The sequence below is a fragment of the Gracilinanus agilis genome, chromosome 1, assembly GCF_016433145.1.
Source record: "Gracilinanus agilis isolate LMUSP501 chromosome 1, AgileGrace, whole genome shotgun sequence".
Taxonomy (NCBI): domain Eukaryota; kingdom Metazoa; phylum Chordata; class Mammalia; order Didelphimorphia; family Didelphidae; genus Gracilinanus; species Gracilinanus agilis.
Window position 1 is genome coordinate 731,230,319 of NC_058130.1, and position 25,101 is coordinate 731,255,419.

General features: G+C 37.4%; 1 protein-coding gene across 1 annotated transcript in view; it reads right to left on the bottom strand.

The window, feature by feature from the left end:
- SLC25A42 (solute carrier family 25 member 42) overlaps positions 1 to 25,101 on the bottom strand; it is a 39,801-nt gene that overhangs the window by 5,885 nt on the left and 8,815 nt on the right. Inside the window, exons 2-6 of the mRNA XM_044685352.1 lie at positions 22,584 to 22,689; positions 12,261 to 12,286; positions 11,442 to 11,611; positions 10,704 to 10,820; positions 8,283 to 8,434 (exon numbers count right to left, since the gene is read on the bottom strand). Of these exons, the coding sequence (XP_044541287.1) occupies positions 8,283 to 8,434; positions 10,704 to 10,820; positions 11,442 to 11,611; positions 12,261 to 12,286; positions 22,584 to 22,689 (571 nt within the window). The remainder of the gene's footprint in view (positions 1 to 8,282; positions 8,435 to 10,703; positions 10,821 to 11,441; positions 11,612 to 12,260; positions 12,287 to 22,583; positions 22,690 to 25,101) is intronic.

Genomic DNA, 25,101 nt, shown 5'->3' on the forward strand with positions numbered 1-25,101 from the left:
GGGGGTGGGTGGGGAATGGATATTTAATGAAATAGAGGACTTTTAAGCATTCTTGATAAAAAGCCCAGTAAGTTGTGGTGTAGTTTTTTGGGCACATAATAAAACATGTTGCAGCAAAAAAATTTGACTTTCAAATACAAGATTCAAGAGAAGTATAAAAAAAGTAAACAGGAAAGAGAAATCACAAGGGATTCAATAAAGTTAAACAGTTTACATTCCTACATGGGAAGATGTAACTTCTAACTCCTAAGAACTTTATCATTATTAGGGCAGTCAGAATGAGTATACACATAGACAGAGGTATGGCATGGATGTGAGTTGGCTATAATGGGACAATATCCAAAAAATAAAATGAAGGGGTGAGGAAGAGGGATGCACTGAGAGAAGGCTGTGAACTCATCCATAAAATGGAAGCATAAAACAAAGGGCAACTCATCCATAAAATGGATGACATAATTTGGACATTAACAAATCAGAAGCATGGAATTGTTTATCTGTCAGATCTATGGATAAAGGAAGAATTGCTGACCAAACAAGAGATAGAGAAAATTACAAAATGTAGAATGGATAATTCTGATTACACTAAATTAAAAAGATTTTGCACAAACAAAATCAATGGAGCCAAGATTAGAATGAAAGCAGAAAACGGGAAAACGTTCTGTACAGCAATTTTTTCTGATAATTGCTTCATTTCTCAAATACATAGAGTGATAAGGTAAAAGAGATGTTAGGGTCTGACCCAGGGAGAAAAGAGCCATGGATAAATGTTGGGGTCTGACCCAGGGAGAAAGAAGCCACAAATAATTCTCACAAAAGATGCCTCTGTGTTCTCTCTAAGGCTAAAGCCTTGTTTGACATGGGCTACAAGTGTCTTATCTGGGGAAATGTTCAAGGCTCATTCTGGAATATTTCCATTAAGCCTCTAAGAGATGTTTATGTTCTGTTCCTGGGAAAGGTTTAGACTTCTTGTACCAACTCTCCATAAACAAAAAACCTTTATGTCATCTTATAGGCAGATGTCTCACCGATATACGTATATCTTGACGAATGGATATAATTGCCTAACAGAACTCTCTCTATGAAAACTTGCCTCTTTGTCATAATAAATGGAGTTTATGCATAAGCCCCGTCTGGTCCTACTTTTTCTCTCAATGTTGGAATCGAAACATCAACATCTGGTGTCCAAAACAAGGTTCCCTTACCGTCCTATCAATCATTAGACGCCAGAGCTCATAAGTAATAATTTTGAGGGGAAAAGGAAATTTTTTTCACCAGATGTTAAGGAGAAAGCAAATAGTTTAGATAGAGATTAATATATTTCAGTTCTAAAAAAGATTGCAAGAAAACAGGAACAGAATTAATTGAGCACCAAACCCAGGGCACAGAAAGAATTTTGAGAAAGTCTCAGGATAAATCACAGAAGAGGAAAAAAATGTTTTGTTTTCAAGAGAAAAATCCTGCTCCTTACAGTTGCAAACTGATCAGCCACTTAAAGGGCCAGTGCCCTGAAAAATCAAAATGAACAGTGTCTAAAGGATAGAGTGAAAGTTTCCACTGAGACAGAACAAGATGATTTTTAAAAACTCTGTGCCAAAATGTGAAGAAAAAGTAAATAAAGCAGATAATCCCAGGAGAACACTGATTTTGAAGCATGTTTCCAAAAGTTTATGCTAAATGTTTGTGTTGTCCTTTGTGACCATGTTGTCATGTGTGCATACAAAAAAGGGGAATTGGGTTTAAAAGAAACCTGTTTCTCTCTGTTCTCTATCTTTCTGGAACATGGGAAAGTGGGGGTGTAGACAGGTTAAAAAACTGAGCAATTCAAAAAGAAGCATGAATTTTTGAACCTCTTAAACTTTAAGACCATCTAAGTGGAAAAAAAAGGGAAGAGAAGGAAGATTTGATCCCACAATTTGATTGGATTTTTAATTAGGACTAATTTTAAAGGTTGATAATTTAATGTAGAAAATTGTTTATTAAGTATAAGATTCCAGATAAGTTTGATTCTGTACAAAACTTAATGGTGAGAGAACTGTCTATTCTCATTAGGATTTGAAATGAATAATAGTTACAGATTTGAATGTTTGGACATACTTAAAATATTTGAATTAACTGAAAATTGGGAATATAACATTTTCTCTAAAAGTAATTAATAGCCAGTCTGATGCAGAAAAATAATTTTTTACTTTAAGAAGCAGGTGGGAAGCAAACCCCTGATAAGAGCTGTCCAAGCTGCTTAAGTGAAGATAAGGTATAATAAAATATGTGTAAAGTACATAAGAATTAGTATCAGCTTTCTGAAAGAAATTATAATGTAATATGGAGAAACTTCTGTATCATCTAAATTTTGGATTTTCAAATAAGTATGTAAAAGAAGTTTTAAATTTGTTAATCTGTAAAAGTGGAATGAAATAGGTATTAGGAGTTTGGAATATTGAAAAAAGAAATTTCTAAACAGTTGTCATAATTGGTTAGAATATATGAATTGTTATCAAAGTATGTACTTGGGATAGGAATAATTCCATGATTTAAGGCTAAATATGTATTTAAATGAAATTGCTAGAATATGATTTTGAGTAAACACACATGGGGTATGAAATTTGTACTGTGAAGAAAATTAATATCTGAGGTGAATGGGATAAGACAATATATGATATATAAAATTATATATCAGCATATGATATATAAATGATATTGCAATTGATAAAGGGATTGATAATAGCAGGTGACAGAATACCTGGTGGAACTTAAGTTGAATGATGGCAAAAGCAAGTCGCAAAATATGAGTCATTCCCCAATTAATAATTTGACTGATAAATGGTCAAAGGATATTGACATGGGCATTGTGCAGAGATGGCAGGGACCCTGTACCCCTTAACTCATTCAGTCTGTGAACAGGGAAATTCTCTTCCCACTTCGTGCCCTGGTGACTCCCAAGGCAAAGACCATTGTCCTTGGAATTCCTTTAAGTTGAGATAGACAAAGAGATACACCTCCGGAATGCACCTAGACAGTCTAAGCCCTGAGGGTCTCCGACAGATCCTGCACCCACTGAATGCCAGAGTGCAAGGAGTCACCTGCACAGGGGAAAGGATACAAAAGGGTGAGAACTGGAGTACTCAGGGCAGCCTCCCATGGCTGTTCCACTCCTGTTGTCTTGCTGGCCATTAATCCTATCTTACTAATAAATCTTTCTTTTTACTTTTAAGCTAAATATGGAGTCCTTTCATTCTTGAGAATGGTTTCCTTCCTGAACCCAGGGGTTCACCATTTGCACCTCTATAACAGATATGAACAGGCATTTTTCAGAAAAGGAAATCAAAGCTATCTATAGTCATATGAAAAAATACTCCAAAACACTATTGATTAGAGAAACACAAATTAAAACAACTCTAAAGTACCATCTCATACCTGTCAGACTGGCTAATATGAATGAAGAAGGAAAATGACAAATGTTGGAAGGAATGTAGGAAAATAGGGACACTAATACATTGTTGATAGAGTTGAGAACTGATCCAGCCACTCTGGAGAACAAATTGAAATATATTCAAAGGACTATAAAAATGTGCATACCCTATGACCCAGCAATACCACTACTAATCTGTATCCCAAAAAGATAAAAAAAAAAAAGGTAAAGGAGTTATTTGTAAAAAAATATTTATAGCAGTTTTCCTTGTGGTGGCAAAGAATTGGAAATTGAGGAGATGTCAATCAACTGGGGAATGATTGTGTATATGATTGTGATGGAATACCATTGTGCTATAAAAAATGATGAGTGAAATGATTTCAGGAAAACATGGAAAGGCTTACATAAACTGATGCAAAGCGAAGTGAGAACCAGAACACTGTATGCAGTGGCATCAATATTGTATGATGATCAATTGTGAATAACTAAGCCATTGTCAGTAATACAATGATACAAGTTAATTCCAAGGGGCTTATGATGAAAAATACTACACATCTTCAGAGAAAGAACTGATGGAGTCTGCATACAAGAAAACTTAAAAAAAACTTTCTTTTGTCTGGGTTTTCTTTCACAACATGACTAATATGGAAATATATTTTGCATCTATATCAAATTGTTTGCTTTATCATTGAGGAAAGGAAGAAGGGAGGGAATTTGGAATTCAAAATTTCAAAAAACAATGATTAAAAATTGTTTTTCCCAACTGTGTGACCTTGGTCAAGTCTCTTAACCCCAGTTGCCTGGCCCTTACTGATCATCTGCCTTAGAACTGATATTCAGTATTAAGTCTAAGACAGAAAGTAAGGGTTTCAAAAATTGTTTTTAAGGTAATTATGAAAAATAAATATTAAGTATACAAAAAACATATTGTAAAGGGAACAAGAAGCATAGAAAAAGGTATCTTAGGGGAAAGAGTAGTATCCCATTTCTGGAAAAAAGATCCCAGAATTTCAAATTTAGCATTGACATGCCACTTCACGTGGGCATCAAATCAATGGTGAATACTTCTGTTTCTTTAAACAAAACAAATCCATTAAAAACATTAAACAAAGGAAGCTTTCCTTAAAATGATAAGTAGTATCTATCTAAAACCATTGGCAAATATTATCTATAATGGGGATAAGCTAGAAACCTTCCCAATAAGATCAGAGGTAAAGTAAGGATGCCCAATATCACCACTATTATTTAATATTGTATTAGAAATGCTAGCTACATCAATAAGAGAAAAGACATTGAAAGAATTAAAGTAGGCAATGAGGAAACTAAACTATTTCTTTGAAGATGATATGATAAAGAATCCTAGAGCCATGATGGCAAGCCTATGGCATGCATGCCAGAGATGGCATGCAGAGACCTCTCTGTGGGTATGCATGCCAAGATCCCAGTGCCCTAAGGACCCAGTGCAACCATCTCTGCAGCACAGAGTTCGCCAAAGTTCCTAACTAAAAAGCAGGAGGGAGGCACAGCTGGACTGCTTCCCTCCCCCTCTCCCCAGCAGAAGTTAGTAAGCAGGTCTCTTCAAGACCACATCCCTGGTTGGACAAGGTTGCCCCACCCCATTCAGAATACAATGGCCTCTTAATTACCTTTGGCCAAATAAGACAGAAACGACTTATGTCTTTTCTATCAGAAGCAACCAGTCTTTAACTATACAAAGTATTTTGGGGATTTTGGGATGTATCTTTTGAGTTTGTACTTTAAAAATGTTCAAAATTATAGTCTAATGATTTAGGAATAAGTTTTATGAACCCAAAGCTAGGCTAATAGCCTCTTCATTGTTCTATAGCTCCCTTCCCCAGTTTCTTTCACAAGCAACCTAGGGCTGCTTTAATTTGCATTCTTGGTCTCAGCACTTCTTACTAGCTAGTTCAATTTTCATTCAAAGGGATGCCTGCCTGAGGGAGAACAGGTGAGCTAGCAGCTCAAGAAAACACAATAGTGGTTTATCAGAAGTAGCAATCTCCTAATCAGCCCTGCATCCAGATTAAAACCAGACTTCAAACCTTGACCATTTGCTAAAAAGGTTAATTCGGAGGATACCCACTTCAGGAAGGGTAGGTGATGGGGTGAATGTGTCAGGATTATGTCATTTAACCTGAGGATTATATTTTCCTATAAATAAGGGATTTTCCTGTAAACTGGGGTTTTTTGGCTTTTTTTCTGGCCAACTTTTTCTTTTTCTCTTTTTCTCTCAATAAAGCATTGCATTTGAAATGGCTTCTGGTTGCTTGAATAGTGGCTAAAATGGGTATACTTTGAAATTTTCAAAGTCCCCTCAATTTACACTTCACACAAGTTGGAGAGGAGTTAGGTTTGAGGGGATCATAGTTCACATAACTAGAGGTGAGCAGACTAGAGTCCTTGTGCCCCTCACCTCACCCTCTCCCCAAGCCTGATTACATTACCTGCCCTCCTGCCCAGCAGTCCAATGGGAGTGCTTCCTCCCTCCCATGGGTGGAATAAAGGGAGGGAAGCAGTTTTCCCAGCACTCAGTGTGGGGAGGGGCACAGAATGTGGTCTCTGGAGGGGCATAGGCACAGCACTTAGTCTGGGGGAGTGGGGGCAGGGCCTGACACTCTATCTCTAAAAGGTTCCCCATCACTGTCCTAGAGAATCAGCTAAAAAAAAGTTGAAATAATTAATAAATTTAGCAAAATTGCAGGATATTTAAAATAAAGTCACATAAATCATCAGCATTTCTATATATTACCAACAAAGTTTCAGCAGCAAGAGATATATAAATTCCATTTAAAATAAACCTACACAAATCTGGCCTCAGACACTTCCCAGCTGTGTGACCCTGGGCAAGTCACTTGACCCCCATTGCCTAACCCTTACCACTCTTCTGCCTTGGAACCAATACACAGTATTGATCCAAGACAGAAGGTAAGGATTCAATAATAAAATAAATAAAATAAAATAAAATAAAATCTACACAGTATAAAATACTGGGTGTCTACTTGCCAAGATGAACACATGTGTCATATAAACACAATGAGAGATCGTTTTTCACATAAATTAAGTCAGATCTAAACTGGAAAAATGTTAATTACTCAAGGATAGGCCAAGTTAATATAATAAAATGACAATTCTACCTAAGCTAATTTATTTATTCAGTGCCATACCAACCAAACTACCACAAATTATTATAAAGAGCTAGAAAAAATAATAAAATTTATCTAGAATGAAAAAAATGTGAAGGAAGGTGGCTTAGCTATATCAGATCTCAAATTGTATAGTAATCATCAAAGCAATCTGGTACTAGCTAAGAAACAGGATGGTGGATCAATGGAATAGATTAGATACACAAAGTTGTAAATGGTCATGGCAATCTAGTGTTTGATAAACCCAAAGATCCCAGCTTTTGAGACAAGAACTCATTATATGACAAAAACTACTGGGAAAACTAGAAAAAAATATGGAAGAAATTAGGTATAGCCCAATATTTCATACACTTTACCAAGATAAGATCAAAATGGGTATATGGTTTATACATAAAGGGTGAAACTATAAGCAAATTAGGGAAGCATGAAATAGTTTACCTGTCAAGATCTATGGCTAAGGGAAGAATTTATCACCAAACGAGATAGAGAACATTGAAAAATGTAAAATGAATAATTTTGATTATATTAAATTTTAAAAGTTTTGTACAAACAAAACCAATTTAACTGAGTAAAAGGGAAACAACGAACTGGGAAAAAATTTTTTACAGCAAATTTCTCTGATAAAGACCTCATTTCTCAAGTATATAGAGAACTAAGTCAAATTTATAGAAATTTATAGTCATTTATAGTCATTCCCCAATTGAAAGATGGTCAAAGGAGATAAGTCAGTAATCAGATGAAGAAATCAAAGTGATCTATAATCATTTGAAAAAATTCTAAATCACTATTCATTAGAGAAATGCAAATTAAAACAACTCTGAGGTACCACCTCACACCCATCAGATTGATTAATGTGATAGTAAAGGAAAGTGATAAATATTGCAGAGGATGTAGCAAAATTGGGATGCAGAATTGTGAACTGATCCAACCATTCTGAAGGGCAATTTGAAACTATGCCCAAAGGATTATATATAATATCACTACTGGGTAAGTATCCCAAAGAGATTTTAAAAAGGGGGCAGGTGGGGAATACCTATTTACACAAAAAAAATTTATAGCAGCTCTTTTTGTGGTGGCAAAGAATTGAAAATTGAGGGAATTTCCATCAATTGGGGAATGGCTGAACAAACTGTGAGGTATGATTGTGATGGAACACTACTGTTTGACAAGAAATGATGAGCAGGATGATTTCAGGAAAAAAAATGGAAAGACCTACATGAACTGATGCAGAGTGAAGTAAGTAGAAACAGAACATTGTACACCACAATAGCAATACTGTACAATGGTCAAATGGGAAAGACTTAGCTATTCTTAGCAATACAATGAACTAAGACAATTCTGAAGGACTTACAACAAAAAATGTTATCCACCTCCAGAAGAAGAATTGATGGAGTATGAATGCAGATCAAAGTATACTATTTTTCACTTTATTTTATTCATATTTTATTTTGTGGTATTGATCAATATGGAAATGTTTTACATGATCATACATGTATAACCTGTATCAAACTGCTTATCATGTTGGGGGGAGGGAAGGAAGACAATTTGGATCTTGTGAACTTGGAAAAATTTATGTTGAAAATTATTGCATAAGTAAAATACTTAAAATGAAACAAAACAAACTCATTCCCTATTTAGTTTAATGCTTTTCTTTTGAACATCCCTACCACCAGAAGAAACATGCCCACACCACATTCTCAAGGCCCTCTTACCATGGTGAAATTTCTTTAGTGTTTCATAGGTAAAGAAACTTAGCCCAGAATAGGGGACAACTCCAAGGATTGTTGGTGTAAAGCCTCTGTATAAAGTTCTTAGACCTTCTTCACGGGACATTCGGATGAAGACATGAAAGATGTTACTGTACCTGCCAAACCATAAATAAAACAAGTACTCATCAGTGTGACAGTTGTGTCCTATGGTTCACATGGGCCACCTGTTCAATTACCAGGGACACTTTTATGTAGTAAAGCAATCCCTGGATTTAAAGTTCTAAGACTAGGGTTCAAATGACCATAGGTTAGTCATTGCAAAATAAAGATAATCATTTGCACTATCTACTCCATAAAACATTTTGTAAACTGTAAAATGCCATTACTACTCATATTTCTATGTAGCAAGATTCAGACACCATAAACATATTCCTCTGGAGTCAGTGCATTTGACTCTCAGTTAACTAAAGGTCATTAATTGATTCCACCAAAATATTAGGTAAAACCACATTATAAGAAGCAGCTAGTTTCATAGAAACAACATTTTAAACAAAAAATAGGTTTTTGAATGGGAGAAATTCAGATATATAAGGTTCAAAAATAAGTCTTTACAAATATCTGAAATCCCTAATAACTAAGCAGAATTAGAGAATTAAAAGAAAGATGGGTACCACTGCCACCAGTCAGATTCAGTAGGAACAAGAGATGGATATACTTTAGGAGTTACCTGTACCCAATCCTTACTTTGTCTTGGTAGAAAGGGAAGCTGGGTAACCAGGAACAGTGGGTTGTAGAAGTAATGGCCAGAATCCACAAGAAAAATAGCTTTTTGCTAGGCATGATGGAAGGCCCACCATGTGGACTGACTTCCTGGATGGATGTACCATGAGTGCATTAGAAGAACATTCCTCTGACCCTATCAAGATATGCCCTTGATGGGGGCAGCTGGGTAGCTCAGTGGAGTGAGAGTCAGGCCTAGAGACAGGAGGTCCTAGGTTCAAACCCGGCCTCAGCCACTTCCCAGCTGTGTGACCCTGGGCAAGTCACTTGACCCCTATTGCCCACCCTTACCACTCTTCCACCTATGAGACAATACACCGAAGTACAAGGGTTTTAAAAAAAAAAAAAAAGATATGCCCTTGGTGGGACAGCTGGGTGGCTCAGTAGATTGAGAGCCAGGCCCAGAGATGGGAGGTCCTGGGTTCAAATTTGACCTGAGACACTTCCTAGTGTGCCACCCTGGGCAAGTCACTTAACATCTATTGCCTAGCCCTTAACCTCTCTTCTGTCTTAGAATAAATAATAGTATTGATTCTAAGACAGAAGGTAAGGGGTTAAAAAAATTTTTTTTAATTAAAAAAAAAAAAGATATGCCCTCAGGTTTCAAGTATAAAGAGACCTACCACCAGTCTTTCCACTAATCAACTGTTCAATTTTCTTCTTTTTGAAACTGTCCATATAATTTATCTCAGGCAGATGCATTTTGTGACAGAGGGATTTTGTGACATTATGGTGCAATCTAGTTAAAATGCCTAAATAACATTAAGCCAGTTCTCACTGAACATAATTAGACTGTTCCTACAGACCTTCTTCTCCCCTTGTGGGGCCCTGATCCATGGCTCTGTATCCCCCAAAGCTGGAGTAGCTTTAGTGCTTGGGTCCCCTGCAGCTAGAGAAGCTTCTGGAAGATTCCTGGAGTAGGGCTGCATTAGTGCTCCAGCCAGCAGGGGGAGTCAAATTTACATAATTTAAATTCATGTAAAGCAGGAACTGTACTGTGAAAAGGTGTTAACTGAAAGGTCATGTGAAGTATAACCAAATGTTAGAATAAAACTTCAATATCTGGGACTAACAAGACAAAATATTTGGTTTGAGAGAGTTTCCTGTCTGTTCAACTCAGGATTATACTGAAAGTTTGATTCATGCATAGCGTGCCACCCAAGGATGAGAAAGCAATTACTGCCTTCCCGCTATCTCCCACCACCTGCTGTGGCCTGTGCCAGGCTTGCTTGTCACATCATAGTGGGTGGGGAGCTTTGGGAAAGCCATCTTCAAACTAATTGGTTTGTAATTAGGACCTGAAGTTCAAGATCCACAATCTTTACTGGGTTCCTGGTCATTTATATCCAAGAAATCCAACACAGACCAGAAGCTATGTGGCCTGGAGAGAAAGAAGAGAGCTAGACTTAGGCTTGAGTCCTTGATTTAAATCTTGCCTTGGCTAGCTGGTACAGTCAGAGTGGGAGAACCTTTTTACCCGAGTCTCAGGTTTCTCTTCTGTAAACTAGGGATGGAAATTGCTATAGTACCTACCTCACAGGGTTCCTGAGATTTTCAAGAGAGAACTTATGTAAAGTGCTTTGTAAACTTTAAAGTAATTCTGTATAAAAGTTAGTTATTGTAACCATTCTGTTTCAAACTCACATTTCCTTGGGTGTTACAGCCATCCGGGCTCTCACCAAATCCAGTGGATAGGTTAGAGAAGCAGCAGTCATTCCAGCTAATGCACCAGCAACAAGTCTTGGGCAAGGGGGCAAAGTCCTGAATTGAGGTGAGGGAGACAAACAAGAGGAAAGCATGAGGAACAATGAGTCACCCCAATAACCTTAAAGTCTATATCCTGAGCTATTCTGTGCACGACACTTTCTCACTACCAGTCACTAAGAGCTGACTCTGCTTGGATCTTGTGGAATCAACTGTAACAGAAGGGACACTAGACTAAGGATCAGAACTGGGCCGGGCTACTTACTGTTTGTGTGAGCTCAGGGCAAGTCACTTAGTCTGAGCCTCGGTGTTCTCATCTGAAAAATGGGGAAGGTGGATGAGAGGATCTCTATAATTCCTTTTTAGGTTGGTACCTTTCAGAGATTCCTCTGGCACCTAGCTAGACTCTTTCCTTGACAACAATAGGACTATGTACCAGGTGATGAAGGCCTACTTTTTCTCTCTGCTCATTCTCTGATTTTGCTTCTCCCCTTCCCACCCATAACAATGCCTCCATGGGCCAGCTCTCTAGAGCATTTCCACTATATGTTTATACTGGGAAAGATGTTGCTAACGTTTACATAAAATCAGCAAGAGTCAAGGCTGCTGCCCCTCTGTGTCAGCTCCAACCTATTCTGGGGAGCTGTGAAATAAAGAAGGAAGTCCCTTCTGCCTTACTCGCCGCCCTTGATGCCATAGTTACGGCCCAGGATTATTTTGTACTCCTCGTGGGCACTAAACTGGATGGCAGCGTAGGGAATCACACGGACCATGGTGGCAGAATTGCCTCTCCATAAGCTGAAGAAACCTTCATTGAGGTAGGTGAAGTAGATGACCTTAAAGGCTTCCTACATACAAGAGGAAATGAAAACAGTGAGTTAGCAAGTTGGTAGAAAAAAAACATCAGGTCTTGCTTTGCTGTTTGCTTGCTTTGCCTTTCAAACATTTCACTTGGGATAGATCAAGTCCCTGCAGAGCGGGCTTCCTGGGCTGAAAACCTGAACAAATTGGAAGACATTAGCCACTTACACTCTTCCCTTAGGCCCCTAGCACTCTGGAGAATAGGCTATTCTACTCTGTAGCTGCACGTAGTCAGACGCACAGAAAACCAGAGCTGCAAAGAGATTCCGAGAACCATGCAAAGAGACAGGATCCCTTGAAAGCTCCAAACCATCGTCTCTCAACCTGAGCAATAGGTACCAGTCACACTATGCAAGGCAGCCATGTCAAATCATTAGGTAGTAAAGATATATCCTCTACCTTAGACCTAGGGGGATACCATCAGGTACCTGATCAATCCCTGAGATTTGGTTTGGGAAGGAGGAGTGAAGGGAAAAATGCATCTTTCAAAAAATTTTCTTTCTTGTAACATTTTATAAGAACATTCTGCAAATAAAATGCAAGCGAGACAGCTGTTAACCATCCCAAAGAGGAAGACTTTGAGGGGGCTGGTAAGCAAATCCTTTAAGTCAGCATGGGTTAAGCATTTTGCCTCACCTTGGCAGAAAATCTTTTTGAAGACACTGGAAAAAACACAAGAATAAGAGATTGTTAGGACTTTCAGGACTTGTCAGGAGCAAGATCGAAGTTCCATGTAACACCAACACAGATCATTTCTGTCATTCACTGAATCAAAATTGGAAAAATGTACAGCTATTACAGATGAACTATAAGTAGAGGATTAAACTTTTAGTCAAGAATCAGAGTTTTACTTGACATTCTTAAAACCAAAAAACTGAGTGATACTCTAAATAATAAAAATTCCCAAGGACCACTACTCATTAGACATAAGGGCCCTCCTTTGTTCTGCACTTTTCGGGAATTTTCCCCATCCAGGCTATCCTTGAAAGACATACTGTTCCCTGAAGGCAACTCAAAGGCTGTCCAAAACCAAAGGATGGGCAGTGATTCACAAAAGCCCCTTAAAGGCCATAACCTGTTAAAGAGTGGTGCTGCCTTTGGGAGAGCATGAGGTCCTTCTTGCCTAGGCCTCAGCAAATTTTTTTCTTCTTTTCCCCTCCCTTCCGTCTAGCTCCTCTTTTAAGCAACAGAGAAGCCCCATGAGGCTAGAACCCCATGTGGCACCCCTCTCATCTCTATGTTATCGCTGGTGCCTCAGCCACTCAGGAATATGGCCTTTTCCAAACCTGGAAGACCCTTAAGAGGCATGGATCTGAGACAGCAGCCCTGGCTCTTTTTCCTAGTAAAGAGGAATCTTGTGCTTTCCTCAACCTATTCTTTGCCCAAGCCAAATTGGTTCAAAGGTGGCCTGTTTCCAGACAAAGTACTAAACTGTATATGGCTGTATTACTTGAGTGCCTACTATATTCTCAGTACTATAAAGGATACAAAAGAAATGCAAGACACAATTCGGGCCCCAGGGAGTTCACAATCTGGTCAGGGAGATAAAATACACACCCTGAAACAATAATATTAAGAGCCAAACAATGTTAAGATGAGTAGAACAAAATGATAAGTGTTAAGAATTCTATAAACCAGATCTCAGACTATACTATAAAGCAGTGATCACTAAAACTATATAGTACTGGCTTAGAGATGGAAGGGGTGGATCAATGGAACAGACTTGGAGTAAATGACAGCAGCAAGATAGTGTTCGATAAACCCAAAGATTCCAGGTTTTGGGACAAGAACCCACTATTTGACAAAAACTGCTGGGAGAATTGGAAAACAGTATGGGAATTAGGCTTAGATCAACATCTTATACCCTATATCAAGATTAATTCATAGTGGGTAAGTGACTTAAATATAAAGAGGGAAATCATAAACAATTTGGGTGACCATAGAATAGTATATCTGTCAGATCTATGGGAAAGGAAGGAATTTAAGACCAAGCAGGAGATAGAAAACACTACAAAACGTAAGATGAATAATTTTGGTCATATTAAATTAAAAATTTTCTGTACAAACAAAACTAATGCAACCAAATTATAAGGGAAGCAATAAACTGGGGAAAAAGTTTTATAACAAAAACCTCTGATGAAGGTCTCATTTCTCAAATTTATAAGGAGCTAAGTCAATTGTACAAAAAAATCAAGCCATTCCTCAACTGACAAAAGATCAAGGGACATGAGTAGACAATTTTCAGATAAAGAAACCAACACTTTCAATAAGCACATGAAAAACTGTTCTAAATCTTGCATAATTAGAGAAATGCAAATCAAAATAATGCTGAGGTACCACCTCACACCAAGCAGATTGGCTAATATGACAGTAAAGGAAAATAATAAATGTTAAAGGGGATGTGGCAAAATAGGGACATTAATGCATTGCTGGTGGAGTTGTGAATTAATCTAGCCATTCTGGAGGGCAATTTGGAATATTATGCATGAAGGGATTTAAAAGAATGCATATCCTTTGATCTAGCCATACCACTGCTAGGTTTGTACCCCAAAGAGGTAATAAGGAAAAATACTTGTACAAAAATATTCATAGCTGTGCTCTTTGTGGTGGCAAAAATTTGGAAAATGAGTGGGTGTCCTTCAACTGGGGAGTGGCTGAACAAATTGTGGTATATAATGGTGATGGAATACTATTGTGCTATAAGGATTGATGATCTGGAAGCTTACCATATGAACTGGGAGAACCTCCATGAACTGATACAGAGTGAAATGAGCAGAACCAGAACATTGTACACAGAAAGTAAAACATTGTGGAACAATATGATGTAACGGATTTTGCTACTTGTAGCAATGCAACAAGCCAGGACCCTCCTGAAGGACTTATGTAAAAGAATGCTATCCACATTGAGAGAAAGAACTATGGGAATAGAAATGCGAAAGCAAAACATATGACATTACTTATCACACGTATATAAGGGTATGAGATTTGGGATTTAAGTCTTGAAAAAAAACGCTCTATAGCAAAAATGAATAATATGGAAATAGATAAAGTGACAACATTTGTACAACCCAGTGGAATTGCTTGTCAGCTCTGGGAGGAGAGAAGGAAGAGGGGATGGAAAGAATGAACCATGTAAATCACTAAAAAATAATAAATTAATTTAAACAATTCTATAAACAAAGAGGAATTCCTTTATTCAAGGCACTTGGAGAATCAAAGCCAAGCAAAAGATGGAAAGAAGTAAAAAAGAAAGTCTCTTACAAGAGATTAATTCTGGACCCAAAGGGAAAGTTTCATACTGAGGCAGAATACTTGATCTCACCTGAAGGATCAACAATACTTCCTATTCTGAAAGGCCCTGGATTGATTCTGCTTAGATGATGAGAACCAACAAACCCCACAACAAAGCAATAAGATGAAAGCTCTAGGTAAAAAAAAAATGACTATTCATAATCTAAATTACATTTGACAATGAATCCATAAGGAGGTAGATATGTGGCTTGGTGGACAAAGTCAGAAATAACCAGATTCAAATTTGGCATCAGATGTTTCCTAGTTGGGTGACTCTGGGCAAATTATTCAACTTGTGCTTGCCTTAATCCACTGAAGAAAGAAATGGCAAACCACTCTATTATCCTTGCCAAGAAAATCCCTCAGACAGCATGGTCTATGGGTTCACAAAAAGTCAGAACCAGACATGACTGAAAGATTGAACAATAAAGGCATAAAAGGTTCTAATAACCTGAGATGGGTCCATCCTTGTTTAGAGGACAACACAATTACAGTTTATGTTGGCACCAGGATTATGCCAAAGGAAGGCACGCAGAACCTCAGGCGAATCATACTTTGATGGTTTACCACTCCTTATATTTCTGTTAAAGTGAACAAGAGCAGTCTTAAAGGAGGGGTCACAAAAGCCTATTGACTGTAAAGAATAAGTATGGCCTACAGATGTGTGTGTTTTAAATGTCAATTCTAACTCCTCTGCCCTGGGGACTACAAAGACTAGACATAGTTCTCTTATGTTATGTTACTTATTTTGTTAAACATTTCCCAGTTACATTTTGATCTGGTTTGGGCTGCACTGCAGAGTTCTGCAGGATCTTGAGTTGGACAGTTCTAGACTAAATGATCTCTGATGGAACTTACAGTTCTAAAATGTGTTCCATCTTTTAAAGTTCTTCCAGCTCTGGAATTATATGGTTTCTATTCTTGGGTCTCTTTCAAATCTACTAAATTTGGTTAAGTTATTTAAGCATTGTCTGATATGGCGATTCTATAATGTGGCCATGTGAGCAGTGTGAGAACCTAAACATGGAACCTAAATATATTGAGCTAAAGTTATACTGTTTTCTTATAAAATATCAACAGAACAGGTCTCAGATATGGCTAAAGAGAGAATGTCCATGGGATCCAGGGTACTATGGAACTGAAGCATTCTTTCAATCAGTTAGATATTTGTAACCTTAGAGCTTCATAAGCCACAAACCTAGACAGGAATTTACTCACTGTGCTACTGGACTCTTTCACTTAAAACATTCATTCTTGGAATATTATTAAAAACGAAAACAAAAACACAAAAACCCCAACCCTTGACAACTTCTCCAAGGGAGGAGAGTAGTTATCTGTAAATGGCTTTGTCAATGGCTTCCATAGACTAAGTCTGTTATACTATACCCTGGTCAAATCTCATCTGGAGTATTGGGTTCATTTCTGGGCAATACAATTTAAGAAAACTGATAAACTAAAGAAGGACAAACAGAACAATGAAGGGCCTTGAGCTAACATCATAACAAAGACTTGGTGAAGAAAAGGGTATATTAGCCTGGAGAAGAGATGACAGGTTGGGGGTTGCTATTTTCAAGTATCTGAAAGCTGTCATGCGGAGAAGAGATTGCTTGTTCTATTTCGATTGAGTATTTATCAACCACTCACTATGTGCCAAGTATTGGAGATACAAAAGATGAAATAATCCATCCTTGCAATGAGTTTACATTCTAACATTTACCTTCCATCTGTAACCTGAGAGCAGAACCAGTAGCAATGGGAAAGCTACAAAAAAGGATTGATGTCAGAAAAAAGCCTTGCTAACAATTAGAGCTGGGCAAAACTGGAATGAGCTGTCTTCCAGAGCTGGCATATTCTCCCTCCTTCGAAGTCCTGTGGGAGATAGTATATGACCATTTGGGGAGTATTTTATAGTAGGGATTTCTTTCCTGTAAGGGTTGGACTCTATGGCTACTGAGGTCCCTTCCAACTCCCAAATTCTGATTAAAAGAATCTCCTTCTCAGGTATTATGGAAGATAAGGTGAAGTGGGGAGAGGAGTAGAAGCCACTGATGGAAATGAAAGCAGCATAGTAGACTATAAAAAAGTCCTGGCCTGGGAGTCAGAAGGTCTAATTTTCAATTCTGCTCTGGTCACTTATTTGTGTGACCCTTAGCCAATCACTTGCTCTTTCTGAGCCTCCATTTTCTCATTCATAAAATGTGGTAACTTGGGTAACTTACCTCATGGGGTGTTTTAAGCATCAAATAATAGAAGTAAAATTATAATGTTTTTTATGATTTCAGTTACTATCATCATCATGTTGTTCATTGGTTGTTGCTCTTTGTATTGGAAGAGGCCCCAAATTATATATCACTGGTGTATCTTTTGATTTGCGCATAAAGTGGATTTAAGTGAAGCAGAGTTGTGAGAAGAAAAGTCACTGGCACCTCACTTTTTCTTCCACAGTCACTGAAGTCCAATGGCAAGAAGAGAGTCAAGAAGACAGGTAATGGCTCAGGATGCAGTGGGTGACCTTGACTTCTTCAGTGTCTAGCCAAACTAAGTGCTTCACAGAGCTCACTTCTACCACCTTCATGGCTGTTGGAACAAACTTTTCTCATTCACCCCTTTCACTGGGGGAAGTCTTCCCCTTCTTGGGGTAGACACAACCCACTTAACTCACCAATGGGTTTGAGGCCTGACAGTTACCCTGAAACTGAGTTAGCCTGCCTGCTGAGACAGTTTACCTGGGTGTGGCTGCTGTGCATGTTGCAGCTTCTTAAAGCCCAGGTGAGAGCTGGGTGGCTTTCCTCCTTTGGTTTCTATTATAATGTACAATGGAGGGGGCAGCTGGGTAGCTCAGTGGATTGAGAGCCAGGCCTAGAGATGGGAGGTCCTAGGTTCAAATCTGACCCCAGACACTTCCCAACTGTGTGACCCTGGGCAAGTCTCTTGACCCCCATTGCCTACCCTTACCACTCTTCTATCTTGGAGCCAATATACAGTATTGACTCCAAGACGGAAGGTAAGGGTTATAAGAAATTTAAAAAAAATAATGTACAATGGAATTGAAAGAGTTCAATCAATTAATTAAAAAGTATTTTTAAGTTATTATGTGTCAGATACTGGACACCTACTGGCGTCTTCAAAGTCAAGTCAGTTGGTAGAAGTGGTTACTTTGCTAACACTGATAGCCTCAACTAGAATATGAGATAGCTATGGCTTCTCCAGAATATAAAGACACCTTTTTTTTTATTTTATATCAAGACGGAGCAAAAGCCTGTAGCTGTGGTTGGGGTAGGGAGGCTGTAAAGAGTGGGGACTGGTCAGTGCTGGCAGTTGCAGCCAAGCCTTCAGTACCACTCTTAATACAAGGAGATATTTCTGGGTAGGCTAAAGTCCATTTCATCAGTTTATCCAGGGAAGTACCAAGAAAAGTAAATTTTCTAAGCACCTGTTTGTCCAAACAAATATCAACTTCTCAAATAGTCAGAAGAGCTAAATACCACACGTTGTTGGAATGATATGCCTTCCCCAACCTATACTCTAACTAGAAGATGTAAGGAAATACTCCCCTGACTATCCGTAAAAAGGCACCATAAACTGTGAAGAGCTCAGTAGATTTCCTGTGTGCAATTCAAGGAGCATTAACCAACCAGGAAGACAAACAATTGAACACTGTGGGGTCAGAGAGGAAACATTTGATTGGCAGTCAGGCCTAGAAGTGAATCCTGGGTCTCTTTCTTATGACCTATGTGACCTTGGACAAGTCCCTTAACTTCTCTGGGCTTCTGTTTTCTAATTTGACCCCAAGACAGAGGGGTTGATTATGTCTAAGTTTGCTTTTGGCTCTATAAGAGGCTTAGAAAATGGATGTGTAGGGAAGAGGGGATGCTCATTTCAGAAAGAAGGAGAAACTTAAGAGTTAGGGTCTAGCCTGGCTGTGGAAGATCATCAAACTCAAGAACATTCAAGCTATGTCATACACAGAGTATACAAGCACAAATAAATGACAGTCTTGGGCTTTTCTAGGAGATCACATTCTCAGATGTTTCTAAGAGAGAAAATTCTCCTGAGGGAAGAGGAGAATACAGAAGTTTAAGATGGAATATCACGAAGGAGGAAGAGATAAAAGATAGACAGTGCTACTGCAGGGAAATAGAGGGGAGAAGGCACTTTTCCAGTAACAGACTTCATGGAAACTATGAGCTGGGCCCTGAGGTTAAAAAAAAAAAAAGCACATTCAAGACATAAAGGATGGTTTATGTGAATGCAAAGAGGAAGAAAGAAGAATTAGATGAAAAAGTCATAGTTCCCTTAAGTTGCACTAGAACTAATTGAAGCTGAAGTGGAATAATGTGAAATAAAGCTTTAAAGGTGGGCTAAAGCCAAACTGTGAAGTCTTAAATGCCAGGCTAAAGAGTCTCTATTTTATCCTAAAAGCAATAGGGAACCACTGAAATTGAGTAGGGGGATGACGTAGTCAAAATCATGGCTTAAAAATATTCCATTGGTTGGAACTATGTAAAGAATAGATTGGAGAAGGGGGAGACAAATAAGGAGCCTAGTACCATAGTCCAGGGGAAAAGTGACAGAACTATGCCCTAGGGTGGCAGCAGTGTGAAGGAATGGGTTTTCTGGACTATTATGGAGAATGACTGATTTACAGACATTATGTTTCACCAGTTTATAAAATCTGTCAAGAACCTGTGGCAGAAAGCATGAGTGTTGACATTTATTAGCCACTCATGCAGAACTGTGCTAATGTGACAATGATGTAATGACAGAAGATCATAAACTCTTCTTTAGAGGTAGAAGGAACCTTGGAGATCACTGAGAATAATCCCTCCCCGAGATACAACATCCTTCTCCAGCATCCCCCAATGTCCTGAAAAGACTTACAGTGATAAGGAATTCCATACCTCCTCAAGGAGGCATTTCAATTGTTAGACCGTTTACATGAATTTTTTTTCCTATTCAGTTGAAATGTCTTCTTATAACTATATCTAGTAGGCCTATTCTGCCCCCTGGTGCCAAGCAGAAAAAGTCACATCTTTCTTTAACATGACAGCCCTTCAACTAACCCAAGAGCAACAAGACAGATGTGCCATAAGTCTCCACCCAACAGGGGCACTTTTAATACAAGAAGAACTTAATTCTGGACCTATAAAATCTACAAGAGGCTTCTTTATATCAGAATTCAGCTGTCAATTTCTTGACAACCTTTTTTTTCTTAAACACAGTTTCTGTCACAATTGGGCAACTTTCTAATTCGAATCAATTCAATATAATTCTTTCCAAATTAATCACATGAAGAATTTCTTCAGGAGGCTCAGAGTAAAGATATATACATGACACATTTCTTCCTGCCAAAAATGGCAGCCTAGTTTCTAGAGGCTGGGTCTACTCCTTATTAGGGTTTGGAATTAAACTAGTTTAGTTAGAAAGAATGTCCAATTATACTGGTCAGTTACCTTTTGGAACTCTGATTTATTGTGCTTTTATATTACATTTGTTTTCATCTTCTACTCTTCTTTTGAAAATTGATTCCTTGCTAAACTTGATTATGGTTTATAATTTAGAAGGAAAACATGGGAAAATATTCTAGGAGATGTTAAAGGTGGCAGCAATAATCTGAGCAAAGGAAGGGAATATGTCAAGGGCAGCAATATCTCAAGGCTGATCAATGTGAGAAGTAAAGAAAGAGATAGGGGACAAGACCTCCACTAATTGGAGGCTCTGATTAACTGTGAAATTTGTTGTGGTCCCTCAAATTCTATCTTTCTTTGAAACAGATTGGTAGGCCAAGTTGAGAGGAGAGGGCCAGGCCAGATACTAGTCAACCAGAGAATTTTTTGTCAGTCTTTTGGGGCAGAGAGGGGTAACCTCAGGATAAGACTCTTTTTGTTCTGAAACAACAATTCAGTGCTCTGCAAGTTTGGTTTTGCCTTTTCCTCCTTAATGCTAGCAAAACCCTTTTGAGAATGAACTTATCTTTTGGTAAGCCAAGGAAGCAAAAAGGGGCATGTGTAAGATGGATGAGGCAAAGACTGGTGATAGATTTTGAAGGGCTGTGTTGAAACTCCTTTTCAAGTACAGGGAAGCAAAGATTAAGTGACACAGTAGTGAAAAAGGAAATGGACCAAAATGTCTAATAGAATTAGAGTCTGCTCAGGCTGCTTTCTTGCCCAAGCTCCTGTTTCTTCATAAGACAGTCTTTTAGAAGTTGTTGATTCCTGTTCTTTTAGGTTCAGAGAGAACATGACTGAAATGAAAGTGGGGAGAGGAGGCAAGGAGAAAAGGAGGATGACTGAAGCAAAAGTGGCCAGGTTTTATGAGAGATTCAAACATATTGACTGAATCAGGCAATCATGCTTCTTTTAAAATACTAACATCCTTTGGGAAGGATTTTTAAAAGAGGGGACATACCTTAATGTGAATTATTTTATTATTGTAATTAATAACAATAATGCTTTGTGAGCTCAGGAAAACTTAAATAAGGTTAGGTAATGTTGGAACTTTCAGAAGGCAGGCCTAGATAGAAAGACTTTGGGCAGCTGAAGTCAGTGGGCAAAGGAATGGAATCTCTGTTAAAGAGGAAACTGAGATACAAAGAAAAGGTGGGAAATGAATGGAGGCAAATGCCACCTCTTTGGGGGTGACTACAGGCAGAGGATCAAGCAAGCCAAGGACAAAAAAGTAAATTAAATTCTGGGCGTAGTATCTCAGTATAACTAGTCTTTTTTTCTCTTCATAGTCTTGCTTCCACATAAAGAGTTATCCACATCTCAAAAGGGAAGGTGCACCAAGCTACTGACTTCTTCTAACTCAAGATAAGAATATACCACACTGAGGCAGAAATGGCCAGGCACACCTATGTCAGTGGCCACCTTGCTCTAATCTACCCCAAAGAATGAAATTTGAGATAACTGTTCTGCACAAGGGACTCTCTCACTTTAACAATGAATGAAAGGAAACAAAGATAAAAATTGAAGTATTGTATATCCAAACTATTATTTCTTACTAGAAAATTGTAATTCACAGATAGTCATGACTGAACTGCTAGAAGGAAATCCTTCTGCTAAGAACTATCCAGGAAAATGTATACTTTAACCAGAAGGTTCTCCAAGTGAGGATCAGGGTTAGAGTTAGAGTAAGGATCTAGTGGGGGAAACACCATTTCTAACAGGGGAACACACATGAGAAGGAAATTTTATCCATTTTTCTTTTATATATTTTCTCTTCTTTGGGAAGGGGAACAGGAAAAGAAAGTTAGTAGGAAGGAAGGGCTGTTTCTTCTTCCCTCAGAATTTCTGAGTTGAAAGAGCCCTTGGAGCTTACCTAGTCCACCCAGAGAGTAAAGAGGAATCTTTTCTAAAATATTCCTAACTTAGTTACCTTCCCTCTACCTAGACATATCTGGTACAAGGAAACCAACACTTCCTTTAAAAAAGCACTGTAGTTTAATAATTCTAATTATTGGTTTTCCCTGATATTCAGCTGAAATCTGTCTGATTGCAACTTCCTTCCATTCCTCTCAGTTCTTCCCTCTTGGGCTAAGCAGAACCAGACTAAAGCCTCTTTCATATGACAACCCTTCAAATACTTGAAGACAGGGATCATGGTCCCCTAAATTTTTTCTTCACCAAGTTAAACATTCCCACCACACTAAGCATTGAGAGCATTTACCTTGAAAGATGATTTTGGTTCTGTCCAGAGGAGCTACTGCAGTTTTAGCAAGCGCTCCTGCCAATGCTCCGGATAAGAGAGAATTGAGAATTTTTCTTTGGTCGCTCTACAACAAAACCAAAAAGGATAAACACTGAACCATAAGTAACCACAATCAAATAAAATTATCCAATAAGCTGAAATGTAAGACACTTTTGTTTTCAAATAACCACATGAAAATCAGTTGAGTTACACCAATTTGTTTCAACCACAGCTTCAATAATTATACATCTTTATTTAAATCACTTTTCTAGGCCTCATTTTCTCCATCTGTAAAAGAAGTAGGTTGGACTAGATCAGGGGTTCTTAACCTGGGTCTAGGGAGACATTTCAGAAGGTTTATGAATTTGGATGGGAAAAAAATTATAATTTAATTTCAAAATAACTGGCTTCCCTTCTAATCCTATGCATTTTGCACAATTTAAAAACAATCTTCTGACAAATATGGTCCCAATACTTAAATCAGGAAGAGCTAAACATAGACCAATTTCACTAATATATATTGATGCAAAAATTCTAAATAAAATACTAACTAGGAGACTACAACAACATACCACGAAGATCATACACTGTGACCAAAGTGAGATTTATACCAGGAATGCAGGGCTGATTCAATATAAGGAAAACAATGAACATAAATGATTATATCAATAACAAAAATAAAACATTATATCAATAAATACAAGAAAAAGCTTTTGACAACATTCCTTTAAAAATACTTGAAAGCATAGGTATAAATGAATTTTCCCTCAAAATGATAAGAAGCATCTCCTTAAAACCATCAGCAAGCATCTGTAAAGAGGACAAGATAGAAGCCTTCTCAGTAAGATCAGCAGTGAAACAAGAATGTCCATAACCACCAATATTATTCAATATTGTATCAGAAATGCTAGCAATAGTAATGAGAGAAGAAAAAAATGGAAGAAATGGAAAGAATCCGAATAGACAATAATAAGGTAATAAAACTATCTCTTTTTGTAGATGATATTATGGTATACGTGGAAAATACTAGAATTCAACTAAAAAGCTAACTGAAACAATAATTCTAGCAAAGTAGCAGGATATAAAAATAAACCCACAGACACCATCAGCATTTTTACATATCACCAACGTTTTGCAAGAGATAGTTCATTTAAAATAATCATAGAAAATATAAAATACCTGGGAGTATATCTGCCAAGATAAACCCAGGAACTATATGAACAAAATTAAAAACATTTTCTATACCAATAAAGTCATATTTCAAGAAATGGAGAAATATTAATTGTTCATGAGTAGGCAGAGGCATTACATGATACAAATGATAATCCTGTCTAATCTACTTATTCAATGCCATCCCAATTAAATTACCAAAAATTATTTTATTGAGCTAGAAAAATAACAAAATTCATTTGGAAGAACAAAAGGTCAAGAATATCAAAGGAATTAATTTTAAAAATGTAAAGGAAGGAGGTCTAGCAAAGTCAGATTTTAAACTGTATTATAAGGTGTTAATTATCAAAATTATTTGGTACTAAGAAATAGAAGATTAGATCAGTGGATGGATATATATATATATATATATATATATATATGTATATATATATATATCACCCAGTAGTAAATTATTATAGTAATCTGATATTTGATTAAAATGTAAAGACTTAAGTTTTTAGGAAAAGAACTAAAACTGGAAAGCAGTCTAGAAGAAAGTAATTATGAACCAATATCTTATACCATTTACCAATTATCTAAATGGATATGTAACCTGGACATAAAGGGAGATATCATAAGTATATTAGAAGAACATAGAAAATATTATCTATCAGATGTATAGATAGAAGAATTTATAAATAAGAGATAAAGCATTCTGAGTTGTAAAATAGATAATTTTGATTAAATTAAACAGATTTGGTACAAATAAAAGCAATGTAATAAGATTAGAAGGAAAATAAAAAAGGGGGAAAATTATATAAAGTCAACTTTTTAGATAAAGGCCTCATACCTCAAATATATGGAGAACTTTGTCAAATTTATACTGTGAGTCATTCCCCAAATGATAAATGGTCAAAAGATATGAACAGACAGTTTTTGGAGAAAGAAAATCAAAGCTATATATAGTCATATGAAAATGCTTTAAATCATTATTGATTAGGGGAATAAAATTAAAATAACTTTGAGATACCATCTTACACCTATCAGTTTAGCTAAAATGATAGAAGGGGAATATGACAAATGCTGGAGGGGATGTGAAAAAATTGGGATATTAATACATTATTAGGGGAATTGTGAACTGATTCAACTATTTTGAAGAGCAAATTGTAATTATGCCCAAAGAGTTGTAAAACTATGTATACACAGGCAGTTAGGTAGTACAGTGGATAGAGTGCCAGACCTGAAGTAGGGAGGACCAGTTTCAAATCTGGCCTTGGACACTTCCTAGCTATATCCCATAAATTTTGATATGTTGTCTCCTTATTGTCATTCTCTTCAATGAAAT